This window comes from Protopterus annectens, chromosome 13.part0, assembly GCF_019279795.1.
Source record: "Protopterus annectens isolate FY-2018-M chromosome 13.part0, PAN1.0, whole genome shotgun sequence".
Taxonomy (NCBI): domain Eukaryota; kingdom Metazoa; phylum Chordata; order Ceratodontiformes; family Protopteridae; genus Protopterus; species Protopterus annectens.
The window spans coordinates 285,285,411-285,304,847 of NC_056747.1; the positions used below are offsets into that span (position 1 = coordinate 285,285,411).

At 41.2% G+C, this 19,437-nt stretch overlaps 1 protein-coding gene across 1 annotated transcript in view; it reads right to left on the reverse strand.

Moving 5' to 3' along the window:
• Positions 1-16,238, reverse strand: part of ELL (elongation factor for RNA polymerase II) — a 1,387,197-nt gene extending 1,370,959 nt beyond the window's left edge. Inside the window, exon 1 of the mRNA XM_044053846.1 lies at positions 16,013-16,238. Coding sequence (XP_043909781.1) covers positions 16,013-16,159 — 147 coding nt within the window. The 5' untranslated portion in view covers positions 16,160-16,238. The remainder of the gene's footprint in view (positions 1-16,012) is intronic.
• Between the last annotated feature and the right edge of the window lie 3,199 nt (positions 16,239-19,437).

A 19,437-nucleotide genomic window follows, 5' to 3' on the forward strand; every position in this document is an offset into this window, starting at 1 on the left:
AGGGATACACTTCTGGTCTGGAGCAGAGAGTCCCATGTTGGTGATGATCAGGTCCAGTATGTTTTCCCCTCTTGTGGGAGTGGTAACAAGTTGTTCCATAGCATTTGAGTTTATAAATTCTAGGAACCTTTGGGCTAGGGTGTTGGAGCTAGAGTAATGCTCCCAGTCTATGTTTTGGTAGTTGACGTCGCCCAATATAATGGTGTTTGGAGACACCTTCATATTTTCCAGTGTTCTCAAGAAGGCCGAGTGGGGTTCCTGGGTTTGGGAGGGAGGGTGGTCTGTAGCAGGCTATAAACTGGAAGGCAGTTTTACCCACTGTTAGTTGCACATGGATAGTCTCTGATGCTTTGTGCTGTGCCACCAACCTGGAAGTGTGGGTATCTTTGACGAATATTGATACTCCCCCTCCTTTTGTGGTTCGGTCCAAGTTTTGGGGCCGAAAAGTATGGTATGAGGTATAACCTGGTAGTGCTGGGGTGCTCTCGGGAGCCTTGAACCAGGTTTCTGTTACTGCACAGATATCGATGTTCTCCATGCCAAGGAGAGTTTTGAGTGTGTGCATCTTGAGGTTTAGACTTCTGGCGTCGAGTAGCATTACCCAGTTTCTTATCCCTTGTGATACCTATGGAGGTGGGTTTGTCTTTTGAGCCTTGCCTAAAAAAGGCACTATGAGGGTAGCAAGAGCCTTTGCCAATATCAAAAAGCCCAGAGGTGACAGGTGCAAGCCGTCCCTAGCGAAGCATCGTGGCTTGTCGAGCATGTCATCCCAGGCTGACAGGCATTGGATCCCCTTTGAATGACACCAATACTTAAGCCAATTGTTCAAACTGATCATCTTGTCTTCATATTGTGGCATCATTCTTGGTGAGGGCAAGATGCTACTCAAGTTCAGGGTCATACCGGCCTGGACAACATGCTCAGAGAGCTCCTCTATGTCTCTTCATGCAGTCCAGGGAGGTACGTCTCAGGTCATTCACACCAGCATGGACAATGACAGAGTCATATTTGTACTTGCCTTGGAGTGACCCGAGTGCTTGTGTTATGTGGCGGATCCTAGCGCCCAACAGGCAGCTCACCATGACCTTATCCTTGTTCAGCCTGGTGAGCGGGACGTCAGTGTGCCTGACAATAGAGTCACCTATTACAAGTGTATCAGGTGTGTTGTTTAGCCTTAAGGGCTGTGACTGTTCGGCACACTGGGTTTGTGAGCTGTGTGTTGCATGTGTTTTGTTTTGGGGTAGCGGTTGCTTGGGTATCTGCTTTGGAGGTCTCTGCTGCTTAGGCAGATTTTTATTTAAGAGCCTCCGAGCATGTTTTTGTGTGTTTATGTGTTTGGTTTGCTGTCCTGGTAGGTCTATGTGAGACTGGAATTGTAGTGAGTGTGGTTTCCTTCTCCTCCTGACTGGTTTCGCCATTACTGAGTTGAGAGAGCTTAGCCTCCAGTATGGCTATATGGTTGCATCTTTCACATGTGTTGGAATTTGTTGGGAGGAGGAGAGGGTTGTCGGTGTACATGAGGCAGTTGTAACATTGCCTCAAGATTCCCAGATTCACCAGCTGGACCGGAGAGGAGATTGACAACTGACCTTTGGACATGCTAGAATAATATTGGGAATTCACCTTTGGACATGCTAGAATAGTATTGGGAATTCCTTTATAAATTGAAAAAAAAGGGCCAATGGGGAACAAGGTAATCAAGGGGAGTTTGTGAGGGTGTAGTGCTTTTAATTTTTTAGTGCTGAATTATATAATTGCTTTAGTGAGCAAGTGCCAGGTAACATAAATGCAATGTGTTACAGGTAACTTAAATGCAAAAACGACAAACAGTAACTTTCTTTCAAGTGAAACAAGGAAATAAGTACAGTAAGCAATGCAGATATCACTAGGGATCCACAGAAGCGCTGAAAAGCCGTGTTTTAGGTGGAATTAGCATTTCAGGGAAATAACAAGCAAACAACAAGCATACAAACAAAGCTAGATTCAGCAGTCCTGGATCTAGTCTATGCTACAGCAAACAAGGTGTACCAATTTCAGTAAGCAGTTCAAATATGCAGGGACTATAAGCCTTTAACCAGACATTCCCAGCTCAGAAGGGCAGAGTCCAGCCTCTTCTCCCACAAGAGTGCAGACCACGAACCCTTTTAATGTAAAATAACTGGCCTGAAGCCCAAGTGCTTAAACCAGAATTAATACACTTTTAGAACAACAGACACTGAGCCCTCAATCAGTAGTTCCCAACTTAGAAGGATGTAAGCTACCTGTTCTGCCACTACAGTGCAGACCACAAACCTTCTTAATGTAAAACAACTGGTCTGAAACCCAAGTGCTTAAACTAAAAGGCTTAGAATGAGTTACACCAAGCAGTAATAAATACAACCGAGTACTTTTAAGATGACGCAAAAGCAAAATAAAGTAGAAAGAAACACAAATACAGTAAAAGCAGATAAAAAAAAAAAAAAAAAAATCGAGTGAGCAAATAAGATGGGCCCAGGAGTTACAGGACAGAAACAAGTGCAAATGCAGGCCTTCAAATCAGAAAGTTGAGAGAGATGGAAGACCGCCCAAACGGCCAATCCAAACGGCCAATAACTACAAATTCTGGGCCAGAACCACTCCTTATGTGGTAGACAGGGTTACCTAGTGCTTACCACTCCCACTGATAAGCTAGAAGGCTTCCCTCCAACACAGAAAGGCTTGGGGGGCTCACAAGCTTACAAATAGTCCTGGATACAGCAAATCTGTATCTGGAACACTCATTACAGGAAAGGTAGGTAACAGGCTTACAATTTTTTTTTTCCAGAAAAGTAGCAAAAAACAGTAGTAAAAACAATTCACATGCAGTGCAAGCTAGCACACTTGAGTATGTAGCAATATTAGTCCACACACAGTTTGAAAAAATGTAATTAAATTAAAAAAAGGACTAAAAGCAAGTGCAGAAAGGGTTTATTAGGTAGAATGCGGTAAAGAGATGGGACTGGGGGAGTGTCCTAGATCAAATCTACAGTGGGGCGGGCACTGCAAAAGCCACCAAATTTAAACTACAACCAAGAACAGGGATCCTACCCTCCAATTTTAAAACATTCCTTCCTTTTTGAAACTGTACTCAAAAAGATATTTCCTCAAATGGGGGATATCAACAAGAGTTATCCAATTCAGACTTACAAAAATCATGAAAAAGATAACTGAAACAGACAGTCCAAGACCTTAATATTGGATTCAGACAGAACTTCTTAAGAAAAGACAGAGTCCTTTTTTAGTTAGATGAAATAGTGCAGAAGCTGGAAGTGAAATCTGAAGAAACTGGCCTGCCTTGAACAAGCCTTGGACAAAATTATAAACAGTCATCTTAAGAAGTTTTCTGGGTAGATTATAAATGCTTTTGTCTTGAGGCAAATTTTTAGCTTCTCTAGCCTTAAGGTATTGGGTGGGCACCCAAAAGCCTGGCCTTCAATAGTCCAGCAACATCCTCCCTCACCAATACCTGGCAAGAACCTCACTCACCCTCAGGAGATTATGACCACAGATACTCCCTTCGTGGTCAAAGACCGATGTGCAGTTTGAACAAATGTCCTTAAATCCCAGGCCACATTGGCCTCCTGAGGGGACACTCAGGAAGGACAAGGGAAAAAATAGTGTCCAAGGGTTGCAAATATGCCTTAGGTTAGTCCGTTATTCCTTACATGCCTCAACACTTTTTCCACTAAGGGGAAGGTATGCCAAAAAAGATCAATTTCCCATGGCTTCATACACCAACCACTTAAAGCACTTGGAGAATAGAAACATTTTTGAAGGTTTCTGCTTACTTAAGATTTGTTTTTGTTTACTCTCAAAACCTTAACAGGGTCTAATATTATTTTGATCCACTAAACAAAACCACAACTGGAATGGGTATTCTTGTAAGGAATCAGTCTATCATGCAAACATTTAACTTCTTGACAAAAGCAAATTTGAACAAAATAAAGTATTTAGAAAAAAAGAAGGTTCTCCAATGAGTATATCTGCCCAATTTGGCAGCTGAAGCCAACTCTCTGACTAAACTCTGAGCTAACAAGAATTCTGCTTAAAATTTACTATACAGCAAGAACAATGATTTGTTTTTCTTCACACCCATATATCCCCATTATTCCAACACATACTCTTTGTGCTAAGAGAAGATACATGGGACACAAGGAAGAAGCCCAAAACTTTGTAGGCTGGCCAAGCATCTGACCCATAACAAGAGAGTCAAAAGTGATCTAATGTAGAGTATCTCCTATGCACAGTGAAGGGATTTAACTTTGTTCTAGTTGTCACTTTTGCAATGTACTGCCCATCCACTCTCTAAACCCAACATTTCAACAATGTGTGTCACCATCTCAGTGACAGAGCGACTTTGTCAGAGCTCTTTCAAGTCCTTTTGTTGTGGAATGCAACTACATTAACTCCTCCAATCCTGAGCTGAAAAGTGTATTGAAATGTCATTAAAGCTTCAGCAAGTTTGTTTTCCCCCATATTTAACTAGCTTTTGTCAAAGACCAGTCTGAGCACTCAAGTAGAGTTGGTTTCTGACTACAGATCATTACCTTCCATTCTAGACTTACAGCTGGGAATGCCCTGCCCCTCTTTAAGCAGTATGGGCGATGGATTGGCAGACATTTGATCCTTGGGATGGTATGTTAAAAGATGAAATCTGGTTGAGGTGCACTACTCTTTGGATACTTAGGACACTTTAGCTGAATGCAAAATTGTCAAATACCATTCATACCGGTCCATGACCTACAGTTAAAAAAAAAAATTCCTTGCCCAGTGATATCCAAGCAGCTGCAAACTAACCAACTACGACTCTTTTAGGAGACTGGCAGCTCACCCAGCCTTTCTTCCCATGGATCTTTTACAGCATAAACAAACAAAAAATAAAAATAAGACTGACAATTAAGAATCAGCCTTACCTCCTTGTTTTTCCAAAACAGTGATTTCAAGGCCAAGAGTAATTTCTTTATATCTTATGAACTTACAGTCAAAAAACTCATCTAATTTCACATTACCTTAAAAATGTGTGGACTGGTCACAAGTCCTAAGCAGATAGCCAGACAATGTTCTGGATTATTTTTTTTTCCTTTTTAAAATCAGATTCCAGAGACTTTTTTTGAAGTTTAGGGAGCACTAACTATTCTGGGCCCTCAAGAATCCTTTTGATTTCTGTGTTTATTGGATTTTTTTTTCTTCTTCTTGCTCTGCTCAGGATCATTCCCAAAGGCTCCTCTACCAGCAACCAATTGTCCTAGTAGGGTCAGACATTCCCAAGCTAGGAAAAGTCTTATGGCTCATTTGTTCCTGCTCAAGAATCCAAACGATTCCAGCAAGTTCAGTGCTAGGGAGCAAGTCGGCTTGCTAGTCCTAGCAAGGGCAACCTACCCTCTCCTCCAAGTACCCTCCCAACACAGCCCCTTTCAAGCACGGCAATCATCTGCGGGGCAGCATGCAATAACGTACCAAATCTCTCTTGGATACAAAGTAAAAAAACTCACACTTACAGTGCAGGTTGAACCATTACATGAGCAATTTACCTTCCTGATATTTACTGTATCTTGAACCACAGCCCTACAAACCCCCCCTCCAAAAAGTCCACAACCAGCTCTACAGGCACTCAAGCTACTTATCAAACTCTAGTCCTTTGTACAGAGATCAGGGCTTCACATCTCTAGACCACAAAACATCTTCATGAATTTTGCTGATGTTCAATTTGCCATGTCTAGGAAAGATGAGATATTTTACGTGCAGCCCAAATATAACAGCTCAAGAACACATACTGGTAATTTTAACAATGACACAACCCAAATTAAAAAGGTCCTAAACTATCTAGTCTTAACAAATTATCACTTTTTGCCAAGTACTAGTCCTGGATTATTTTTGCAACCCAAGCATCCTCTTCCAGAAACAAAGGCAGCAGAACAGACTGCCTGCAATTTGGGGAAGGGGTGTATTGAAGGCACAAGTACACATTGGGCTTCTTTTGAAAGGAGGGTCCTTGGGGGTCAGTCTCCATTCCTTCAAGCTCAGTTGGAGGAGCTAATGTAGTTGCATTCCACAGTAAAGGGGCCTTCAAGTGCTCTGATAAAGTGGCTCTGTCACCGAGATGGTGATGCACCTTGTTGAAATGTTAAGTTTAAAGAGTGGATGGGCAGTAGGTTGCAGAAGTAGCAATTTGAACAAAGTTTAATCCCTTTGTTGTGCAGAGAAGACACTCTACATTAGATCCAAGTATCGGACACCGTTGAACATGGCATCCTAAATGCAGCACGACAGCATTTACTGTGATTTGTTCTCCACTATCCTGGACTGGTTTGCTTATTACCTTTCTGAGCGTATTAGCCCTAGGCATGAGTGTGTGGGTCTTCCGTGGAAGGTTGGGCGCTGGACTGGCAACTCAACACCATAAAAACTTCACTGCCAATCATGAGCGGACAGGTGATCCGCTGCGACAGCCCCTAACCAGGAAAAGCCGAAAGACGACGATGACCTTTCTGGGCATACAGAGTGTATAGTTTGTGGTCTTACTCCTTCTTTGCTTATACGTTTTGGAGTGTCTCGTGGCTTAATTCTGGCTTTGTTACAGTCTCAATACTCATGCTGTCCTCTAGGATATACTCATCAAAAAGCGAAAGCTAATGTATCACTGTTAAGCCAGTGTTACTACTGTACCGCTTTTTGCTTAAGACTCTATGGATAATGAATTTTTTGAAGGCTATACATTGCTGGTTATGCTGTATTTAGTTGAAGTTAGCGCTCAAGAGTTGACAAGATGTTGGTAACTGGCTGCTTAGCCACAGTGCCCATGCTCCACTTTAACAGCTTGTTCTCAACCCAACTCAAGACATTTTTTTACTATAAGTACCTAGCCAAAGTTTCATTTTGTATGCTGCTGGACAAGTCGTTCATCACTTTTCTTTCATCTCGGACTACCTGGGAGCTTTTAATCTGTCAGCATGGCTGGAAAGCCATTTTGGATTTGGTGCTACTGATGCTTCCATGTCATTTGGCGGAGGTGCAAGAATTCAGACATGGGTTTGCTTTGGGTAATCAAGCCACGTCCATGCCCTCAGTGTTTGATCCTGTGACAACCTTTAGCATCCCTTCTGTGAAGTACCAGATGATATACTAACAGCTTCTGATCTTGATGTCAGATATTAAGAGTTCGGTGGGAAGATTTTTGATGATACTGACAGCATGCAATACTATGCAAACACTGTTTTATGTGCTCAGACAGCAACACTGCTATTCATCTTTCAAAGGGGAATTTTAGCCTCGATTTGAACCAGACACTGTACATTTGGAATGGTTCCTCCCACCATTCTCTTCAGCCGTGTGCTGTGATTCTATGTCTCCATTTATTGGATGTTTCTTACCATTTAAACTTTTACACACACACACACACACACACACACACACACACACACACACACACACACACACACACACACACAGGTCAGAATTGTTTTGTCTAGTCCGCTTTAAATTGTCAGTTTATATTTTATCTGCATTTGAATGCAACTTTTCTACCAATAATTGTGCTCAACAGAATAAGAAGGTTAACTAGGAACTTCAAAAATGATGCCTTGGCAAAGTACACTACTTTGCAAGACTTTTGTTCCTCTGTCAAACTCCTCATCATCTTAGTTGGCAATAAGTCACAGATTATATCTGAAGTGCAAAACCCTGGTGTTATCCTCAGTCACCTGATACTCTGGGACCCGGTGCCTGCTGCTGTTTGTCAAGTCATCCTGTGCCATCAGGTAAAAGATGGCCACAAAGCTTTCGACAGCTATGTCCGCAACTTCATGGGAAATGCACAACGTACTGTAAAGAGCATCACCCATACTGAACACTGCGGTGCTGCGAAGAGCACTTTTGGCTGACAGAGTGAAACAATAGTAATTTCATGAACTTTAATAGTACTTTGACTTAGGAATGGGGTCCATTCTCATCATGTTACTAGCTATCCAAAAGATTTGGAGAAATTTAAAAAAGGAAGAAGCTAGAGGCCATTGCCAACTTTTTTGGTTGACAGCTTCAGCTCAAAATTTTCCCCCAATCCACCGCAATAGTTCACAGGAAATTCCACATACCACAATCCCCCCAACCGTTACAAGGGAATAGGTCAGCAATGCAATTTCCAAGGCCAAAAACACAATCAATGAATCCCAATAACATTCTGGGGTGTTTAATAAACAGCATGAAACATGACCTCTCTAGTCCACTCGAATCACTTTTCAACTGAAGCCTTCAGTCAGGTTTTATGCCCAAGGAATGGAAGATGGCTACAGTAATTTCCCTGCACAAAGGAGATCCAACCACTGATCTGAGTAACTACAGGCCCATAAGTCTTACCAGCCTCATATGCAAGCCCATGGACAGAATCATCCCCAACATGACAAATGAGGACATAGATAACCTGTAAATGCTGGACCCACCACAGTTCGGCTTTGTTAAAGGAAGGCCATGCCTATTAAATCTGGCAGACCTTTTTGAAACTGTCACCAAAGCACTGGACAAAGGTAAGACTGTGCACACAGCTTACCTCGACCTGGCCAAGGCTTTTGATAAAATACCCCACTCGGGCACTACAAACAAGTTCACTAATTTAGGTATAAACTCTTATCACCCATGGTTGAGCCAACTGATTCACTGACAGAACCCAGAAGGTCAAATAAGTGAGGCCACTTCCCACAAAAGGCCAGTCACTAGTGGAGTCACCCAGTGCTCAGAATTGGGCACGCTCCTTCTTGGCATCTATTTCTCCAAAATGGAAGCAAATGCTGAAGGTAAGTCCACAGAGGACTGCAAGCTGGGGGTTATCACAGACTCTCCTGCAGATACTAGCATTCTTCAAGGTCCATCTCGGACTAACAAATGTTGCCAAAGCCATGGTCAAACCCAATGCAAAGAAATGCATAATTGTACCCTTTGGAAAGTCAACCATCCCAGTTAATTACCATATTGATAATAGACCCCTAAGAGTCAACCCAGTGGCCAGGGATCTGAGTATGCACACAGAAAGTAGCCTTATCTTCAATCACCACGAGGCCATAGGGGTGAGGAAACCCTTTTGTGTTGCATAACTTATAAGTAATGGCATTGCATCTAGGTACAAAGAGGTCCTTATCCCATTGCACTCTGCCCTTATCAGACCAGAGTACAATACTTCCTTGAGTGAGTATGTACTTGACCAGGCATATGCAGCAGGTAGAGCGATCAGAGATGTTCCTTACAAAAAGGAATACAAGGCATAACAACCCTGCCTTATGCAGAGCGCTTTAATGCCCTTTCCCTCTACTCCGTTCACAAACCCCACACTTAAAAATCTCCTACATATCCGTAACTCAAAAGGAGTACCAGAAATACAAGGTCTAGGGACCTGAATTTTGTATGAGACTTAAACAGAACATGCTGGAGAGACAAATGTGTCTCAGAGACTGCCCCTCCTATGGAACAGGCTTCCCCATCCATGTGACCCAGAGTTCATCTATTACCTAGTTTAAGCACAACCCAGATGAGTGGATGGGGAATACAAAATTTACACTGGGCCTGGCACCCATGTCCCTTATGGACAGAGGTAGCTTATAAATGCCTGGCCTTAATGTCCTACTTGGATACAAGACATTATTCTTTCAGAAAAACGTGGCTAGGCTTAGAAAGGTTCCCCCACTCCCACCCCAGGTCGTTAGTCTAGTAATAGTCTATAAATCAGCAGAACATCATCAGGACTAAGCCACAGGATACTGCCAAATGATCACTTTGTAATTTTCCATGCCTTGATCTCTTCTTGTTAGTTACTTTAACTACTTTTAACTGGACCTTTCAGACACGCAGACTGCGTAGAACTCCCCAGCATATTTCTTACCGGTACTATTACTAACATTATTTTCATGCATCAGAGCCTGCAATAATCTGCCTACCTGCTGCCAAACCATACATAAAGTATGCTACTCATGTTTTTCATCTTTCAGAATACCAGCCCTGCTAGAGGAAACATGAGACTACTCCTACTGGCCTCCCACATATGGTGCTCTCTGCCAGCACTGGGCTGCTAGCAAGTCCGAAGGAGTCTTGACATGCCCATGTTCATTCTTTTGCATAACTAAATTTCCACACAAGTTTGGAAATCACAAGTACTGATTTTTTAGGTATGCAATTCAAGGACACTGATCCATTTTTTAAAGCTTTGGTTGTGTATTATCAGAGCAAGAATAAGTGCGTGAATGGGTGTGCCTTCTTTGAAGGTTGGGTGCTGGGCTGGCAACTTGACACCGTAAAAATCTACTGCCAATCATAAGCAGACCAGTGATCCACTGTGGTGAACCCTCATCAGGAAAAGCGAAGATGTTACTTTAATGTGGCACAGTCCCCCCCACAATGGAGGATTCAGGGGTGCTTGCACCCTGCATAGACTCTCATATGCGTTTTCTATTCTCAGAACTATGTTTACAAGCTCAAATTTACAAAATACAGGGACATATTTCTACAGAAAGGCTTTTGGTCTCACAACTTTTCAACTCAGTCCAGTGAGGAATTTATAATCAAAATGAGACATGCAACAAGACCAGCTTCTTTTCAAAAGCCCAGACATTTATTTCATCCTCCTCTTCCTAGGTCACAGTCCCTAAAAGGAAAGCAAATTTTTTAAGGTAAAACAAATTTACATTGATGGCCAACACAGACCACACCTTTCCACTGTCAAATGCAAACCACTTGGATATCTTTAAGTTGTTTGCATCAACAGATGCAAACACTAAGGCTAGACTGCCACATACATCTTCAAAAACACAACATATCCACAGTCCGGTCTAGTGAGAGCCAATGATTCCAATCACTTCCACGAGCTAGTTGCATAACACTTATGACTGCTTCCAAATCACACTGTTTGCACTCTCAGCACCCTGTTGGTACTTCAGACGTTGGCTGTGAATACCCAGATTGCAGGTACATCCATCAGTATTTGCCACCAGTGCACCAACAATCCCAAAGCCAAAATACTACAGCACAAACCAGGCATCATCATCAAATGATACCAGCCATGTTGAATGTCAGACTTCAGAAGACTGCAGCTTTTAAACGCCTCTAGGCACTCATTTCTTTTGCGGTATTCTTTTTTTTTTAATTCTAAAAAAAAAATGTAGGGCATAGACAAAACTATAAAGAGACTGGAAACTAACATATGCTAGTAAGAGACTAAAAAGGTGATCATTTCTAAAAAGACAAATCTATACTACTTTTGGACCAACCTAAAACCTTGACTATGACAATTAATGAGCACAGCACTGGAGTGCAAAACATTCTATAGCACATGGCTAATTAACAAACATTTTTAATTTACAGTCCATCAAGAGTCATGTACACCAACCTATTACTTTGACTAACCTTCATAACTCCAATATTCATTACGCAATCTACTCATGGTATACTGAGAGCAGGAAGAGGTGGAGAGAGGAGGCAGAATGCCCCCAGTGAATGTTTTAGCACCCTTTCCTACCCACCATTCACTATTAACTTTTAGTTTCAGACTACATCTAAAAACTATTTTTACTCCTTGTTAACTGTATGACGTTAATCACAGGCATCAGGTTTACCATTTTTGGAAAAAGGAGTTGATAATTAAAATATCTGGTAAAATTATACACAAGAGACTAAATAAGATGTAATCATACCTCAGTCTTCCACATTCTGTCAGAGAGGCTGTTGAAATGAACATACATACTTCATTCTGACACTTAAAAACAAGGCAAATTAGAGAAACAGGAGTAACTGGTCTACATAAAAATATTAGCTAATTAATTAAACAAACTTGTCACCAGAGTCATCTAGACAGATTGTTGATGTGTTAAACAGTATGCTAAGTTGACCCCTTTTTGAAAGGAGGATCCCCGATGTCCCTGCACATAAGAATTTTTTTTCCCACAGCAACAGAACAAATTCAAAATAGCAAGAAGACAAAGACATACGGCAATATCAACATATCACAAGAAAACATTTGATTTTGTATATACCTGGGTTTTATGCACCTATGACACTTAAGTCCAGCTCTGCAAATGTTGAGCTCCTCAACCACTTTCCATTAAGTATTTTCACAACATAAAAAGCGCAATGCAACAGGTACAAGTTTCTACAGACTTGGAAGGAGTGGGATAAGGGCTGCTCTCATCAACATCCGATAACTCTTGCAGGAAAACAATTTATGATGTAACACAGCTGTAGGCAATAACCAAGGAAAGGCATGCGACAGCACTTACGCATGTGCGTGCACACACATACCCACAAGCATCTACTGATGTTACTACTGCCAATGCCTCTGCCTGTGTCATTACCACAGCTATTTCTAGTGGTCAGTGCCATATTAACCAGCTCCTCAGCCTTGATATGACATAAATAGGCAACTGCCTGCCCGCCCATTTAAACCTATCCAAGTCACTACTCAAACCTAGACCGCTGGCAGCATAGCCTGACATTACCATCAACCAGACAGTCAAGCCATTAATGTATGTATTAAAAATGGGTTCTGGAGTATAGGTGGACTCTACATTTTTTTAAACAGACTAATCTACAACTGTACTAAAGTCAATTTCTATTTAACTGTAAATAAATTTATGGAATGCTAAAAAAAAAAAAAAAATGAAACTGCCTGAAAACTATATAGAACATTACCTACATAAAGCTGTATCCCTTTAAGTAGAATCAATATATAGAAATGCAAACACCAAAGCACTAAAGACATACATGCGAACGGGTGTGTAGACAGCAAGTTTCAAAGTGATTTCTTCCTCTTCTGCAAGCACTGCTATCTTAGCTGACGCTCTTACCAATAAAAGTCCCAGACTGTAACACACTAGTTATAAAGGACCAAAGCAACTGCTACCTATTAAGTATGTTGCTACCTATTAAGTATGGGGCCTTACAGAGGAGCATTAGACCTGGGACAAGGACAAATCAGAAAGATGAGGAAACCAACAAAAAGAAAAAAAAATTATGAAAAGAGCACCTTAAGGACAAGACCTTAAATAAAAAAGTCTGAAAAACATCAATAAGTTAATTAGAAAATGCACTTTGATTTTTTTTTTTTATTTTCCCTTGCTAACTCTACTTCTGCAAAGATGAAGAATGAAGGCTATGAAAATAAAAAAATATATGTATATTGCAAGGTTGGACCAGAAATTCTAAAGACAGAGACATGAGAAAAAGGGCAATAACATTTTACATCTTCAAAAGGATTAATATTCAACAAGCGCAATTGCATTCAAAAGAAAAACAACAAGAAGGAGGCATACTTTGGAACAAAAATGGTTCAGAAGAGACAGGATGCAGTCCTTGCCCACATGAATGCATATGTACAAATAATCTTCCTGAATAAATTAGAATCAAAAACTATAAGCATGCATGGCAGCAACATGAAATAATTCTAATAAAACGGCAGTAGTGAAATAAGGTTAGCCAGATAATGCACCTTTATCATTATAAAAGGCAAGTAATTATGTTGACAAATAAGGAGCAATAACACAAACACACTTGGAACTGAAGAATCAAGCCAGAGAAAGACACTGGCTAGTTTTGTTTCCAGTCTCCTAGTATGACAGAAAGCCGCAGCCCCAGCACCCATTTTTTTTTTTTTGGAAAAAAAATCTCCCCCCCAAATGTGAGATTTTGCAGTACAATTTGGATAACCATAACTAGTGCAAAGGACTAGACCACTTTTTTGGCCAAAATAAAGTCTCACACTCAAAGAATTTGAGAGGTTTCATATAATGACAAGGTGCCGCAAATTAAGACAATGGTTTTATGCATGCATGACAGGAAACTGGATTTTTTTTGTCCAAAAGTCTCAGGACATTAATTACCATTTTTCATATTTTCTTCGCACAATACAAATGCCCAAACATGGACTGTCCTGTACAAGGAGGAGCTAATGCTATTGGAATCCTTGGGGGGGTAAAAGACCAATTCCCATACACAGAAAAGAGAGGACCAAGAAGGTACATGACAGAGATGGCAGAGAGATTAAGTAGGCTTACGTTGCATCAGCAAACAAAGTAAAACTATTGGTAGTTAATTGGTGCCAAGTGAAGTCCAGTAAAGCAGCCAGACCATTTAAAAAGAAACATTCCAACACTAAGCCATCAAAAAAAAAATGAAACAATTTTCAAAATTCAGAACTTTATACCTAGTTAGGCAATGAACGCTTGTAAACAAACATCAGAGTGCCAAAAATGCTAAAACTAGTACATTGGTACATTTATTCAAAGGAACATGCAATCTCACAACAGCACTAATGAAGTCAATGGAGAGGCAGTTTCAACTACAGCACAAGTCATGAAATGTTATTTGAAATTGCTATCAAGTGTAGATTTCTCCTAAAACAAGCCTGCAGTAACCCACCCAGCCCAAGTGCAACCAGCAATAAGTCAACAAATGACAGCACACCTCATATGGGCTTCTCTCTCCAATACTCGAGTAACTTGAATATTTTTGAAAAGTGATGAGTTTTGGTTATTACTACATTTTTGCAAGCCATCAAAACTGCTGTCAGTCTTCTAACAAAATACGTTGGTTATTTCACTCATCCTATTATAAATCACTTAATGTCCCATGCCTAAGTTTAACCTCCCAAGTCGAGGTTCACAAGGGCCAAGCCTTACTGCCTGTTAGAGCTGTGATCCTCTGTAGTGAAGTTTCTGTGGTCAGAAAACTTTAAACTCTTCCACCTGCCCCAAGCAGCAATTAAAATTAACTCACCAAAGCAGCAATTCCAACTCAAATGACAGTTGTACCATCATGGTGATAGGCAGGTTTCTAAATCCTTCCTTCATCAACGATGTGTACTTTGTAGCATTCAATTCTGCCCTCCAACCTTCCATCAAGCATCCCAGAAGGTTAAATGCCAGAGTATTTTTACAGATGTCACTAGCAGTGCTACCACCTTTTCAGATACCTAAAGTGGAATACTAAAACACTGAAATACAAGACTTTACAGAAAAAAAAAGCATACCCTAAAGGGATGCATAAGACATGAGCCCTAGTTGCAGAGCTGTAGCTGCTTTTGTTCATCATGTGAATATGCCCGAGATACAAACTACTATAGCTAAAGTCTTTACACGGTATTTAGAGAAACATTAGATATTTTTTTTCTCCTAAAAACATCAGTGTATTTTCACACGTTTTTTTACATAACCCAAAGCTCACGACTGACAAAATAATAACCTATAGAATGATCAAAAATGGTTTGGTAGTAACCTAGTCAGGCGCATTACTATCATCAGGACCCTTCAAAACCTTCAACTTAAAAAAAAATCAAAACTGCAAACAGCAACAACTTGTATCACAGTCCCAGCACCAATACATTTTGTATAACTTCTCCAGTCTCAAATTGCTGTACATGCAGTGCAGTGGCTACTTCAGAAAGTTTGAACTTGTGAGCTCCGCTTAAAATGCCCAGTAATCCTAACAGTTGAAGTATGTTATACTAAGGTCATAAACAACCCACCGAGTGTGATGTGAACAGCTAAGTAGAAAATTAATATAATGTACCTTTTGGGGAAGTATTTCTACACTCAGACGTGTAAAATCCTTGCCGCCCCTTCCCCCCTCCGATCAAAACTACTGTAAATGGCCAGTCAACATTAAAAACACGACTGCATATTTATTTACAAAGATAAGAGCACAACTGTCATCCCACGATTCATAAAAAATAGTTTTCAGAAAGTAATCAAATGAGACAGACCCAGCTATACCAATCTAAAGAACACATTCGGTGTGGGGGTGGGGGGCATCAACACCAATTAATTAAAGAGCACCCCAGCAATGCATTTTATTCATTATTTCCCTCCTCCAAGCCAGATGTTATCCACCCTTTTCCTGCATGAGCTGCCTGCTCCCCCTGCCCCCTCCCCCAGTAATTACCACATTCTACATCATTACCTGACTCTGAATGATTGACAAACACCCTCCAAAATGAAAAAAAATCCACTTCCTCATAACTCCCCACCTTGCATTTCCAGTAGTCTTCCAAGGCTCGCAAAGCACTGTCTGTCAACTTAACGTGAAAGACAGATACATTGCTACCGCGAATTAATCTACCACAGGACAGTCCATATCCGCACTTCTCTTTTAGAGTCGCCATCTTTGCTACCATTTCCAGTAGCGGCACGCTCGCGCAGCACCCGCACGTAACATTCCGGCTCGCTTCATCAGAGTCTAAGCGCGTGGGGGAGGGTTGGGAAAGACGCGCACGGCTTGGTATACAGTGCTATAAATTATTCATGAGCCTGGGCATAAGATTTGTGATGCTAAGTGTTCCCAGACAATTTAGAAAAAAAAAATATGAAAAGTTTCTGAAAATTAGTGCTGGTAAATCAACTACAGGGTAAGTTAAATACTATGCCTTAGCGCAAGCTAATGCAGTAATCTTCACGTTACTTAACCAAAAATAAATTGTAACACGAGGTGTGAGGCGGTGTCTGGCACCGCATCATAGTGTTTATAGGAGATCGGACTACTCTTTTATGTTCCCCATCTACTATCCTCTTGGGACTAAACCGCATTTGGGAGCAATTCCGCGCAGAGTTAGTCACCCACTGCCATAATTAATTGGGGTTGTTAGATATAAATGCTTCACGCATAGCTCTCAACTAAATAGAGACGAATCTCAACAGAATAAGGGACAATTCCAGAAATAATCAGGAACACTTTTTAAAATATTAGTAAAATAAGTCCAGAAATCTAATTATTGTCATTAATTATTAAGTGTAACTCACCACCATGTCTCCAAAAGTCACCAGTTTTAGGAGGGATTAAGAGGGACAGAGCTGAAATCTGTGTCAAAATCAGGGACAGTTGAGAGGTATGCATCATAGCTTTCTACTGTCAATAATTTACAAAGCAGTGATTAAAATAACAAATACCAATTAGAGCTTTTAAGTATCATCCTTCTTCAGAAAATTAAGGTTAATAAAAGCCATTTGATATTTAAACTTCTCATATGAGTATTATCGCTGTACCTTTTATGCTCTTCAGTGCTTTTAGCCCTAACCCCAACCTGTAATGCTAGCGTGAAGAGGCTGAAAGATGAGGGTTTGCTAACTAACCACTGTTATTTTGGCACTCAACCTTCCATCTCCTGTCCCTCTCATTCTGTAAAACAAATGGGCAATATATGGAATAGCAAAAGCTCACAATATGGTTAAAATAGGTTCATAGGTAGGTACCAGGCTATCTGCCCGAAGGCATTTATAAGCCTAGCCAGAATGTGTTGGCTTTCCCCACCCCCCACCCCTTAGATTAGTTCCCTGTGCCTCTGTCCAGCAGAGCCACTGAGGTGATCCCCGGGGTAAACTTTCTGTTTCCCATCCACTCGTCAAGGATTCTGTTTAAGAGTGTTAGCGAGGAGCTCTGCCTAATGTAGATTGGAATCTTGTTCCAAAGCATGGGAAGGCTCTGGGACAGGAATCTATCCCTCCAGCACATCCTATTTATTGTTGTGGTGAGGTTTAGATCCCTAGAGCGTGTGGCTCGAGGGAATAAGGTTTTCTTTAGGTGGAGCATGTCCATCAATTCTGGGTTGGACATGGCCTTGTATGTCAGGCAGAGACCACCTCTGAGTAGGCGGTATGCAACGGAGTACAGCTGGAGTTTCTTCAGTCCAGCTGCATAGGGCATCTGTTTGAAGCCATGTAAAAGTATTATAAAACATTTTTTTGATGAATTAATATAATTCAGAGTTATTTACCATGGATATAAGCTAAAAAGGTCTGAGCAAGGAATGACTGGCAGACCCTTTCAGAGTGGAACTTTGAGGAATATGGACTTTTAAGACTCAAAATGAGGACAGCTCCTTATAATGAAGTACAGGTGAGAGGTATGCATGCCATTCAACACTTATTGCAGATGATCTTCTAGTTTTATTGTCAAAATAACTCTGCAACCAGAGAGAATAATAACCTCCTTAGTAACACTAAAATGACCAATGTGATGCTTATGTCCACAATTCCCACAATTAACAATTACTGATAACCATCATAAAATGCTACTCAATGCCAGAAGTCTAAACCTCAAAATGCACGCAATCGAGTCACTCCTCAGTATGGAGAAAACGATATATGTGCAGTAACAGAAACCTGGTTTAAGACTCCAGAGAGCACCCCAGCACTACCAGGCTACAACTCATACCATACATTTCGGCCACAAAACCCGGACCGAAATACAAAAGGCGGGGGAGTATCGATATTCATCAAGGATAGGTTAGTGACACAGCACGATGCTTCAGAGATCATCCACGTGCAACTAACAACGGGCAAAACTGCTATTCAAATTATAGCTTGCTACAGATCATCCACCATGTCCCAGGACCCCCACTTCGCATTCCTGGAAACACCGGGAAACATAAAGGTCCTACCAAACACCCTGATATTGGGTGATTTCAATTACCCAAACATTAACTGGGAGAACTACTCAAGTACAAACTCCTTTGCCCAACATTTCCTAGAATTTATAAACTCAAACGCCCTGGATCAACTGGTCAACACCCCCACTAGAGTTGACAACATATTGTACCTGGTCATCACCAACATGGGTGACCAGTGTTCCACACTGGAGGTCAACCCCTCGCTGGTTAGATCTGACCATAAACGAATCACTCTGGATATCTACATTCCGCCACCACCCCCGATCAAAGACACCACTGTGAAAAACTTTTCAAAAGCAAACTTCACGTTACTTAAGACCGAGGTGGGTAGTTTCAAAGCCCCCATGCTAAAGGATAACGCTGTCCAAGCTGCAAAATCCTTTACTAATGCACTCTACAGGCACCTACAAGAATGCATGGATCGTGCTATCCCAAACAAAACCAAGACTCACTCCTACAAGAAAAGGAAACCAGTCTGGTGGACCCCTGCCATAAACAAGCTATACAATAGAAGGAGGAAACTAGTACAGAAAAGAGTAAAATCCCAAGAAGGGAAGACATCCCTGATCAGTATCAGCAAGAAACTACGTTCCCTCATAAAATCATCCAAGGCTAGCTTCGGAAAAAAAAATTGCCATGGACTCCAAAGATAACCACAAGAAATTCTTTAGCTATGTCAAGAATCTAAGTGGCAATTCTCAGATCTGCTCGGAGTTAGTGCAGAATGGCACAAAATACATTGAACCGACCGATATAGCCAACATCCTGGCAGACAGGTTCAGTGCAAACTTCACCACCCTCTCACCTCCAAAAGGGCCCATAACTATACCAGAAGAATGCAGTACCCCTGAAATCACAGACACTCAGGTTAAAACAGCCCTCTCCAAAGCCAAAAACACAGCATCAATGGGACCAGATGTGTCCCAGGCTGCGTCCTACATGAGCTCAAAGATGAACTAACCCCTCACCTAAACAAACTGTTTAAACTCAGCCTCTCCACAGGCTACATG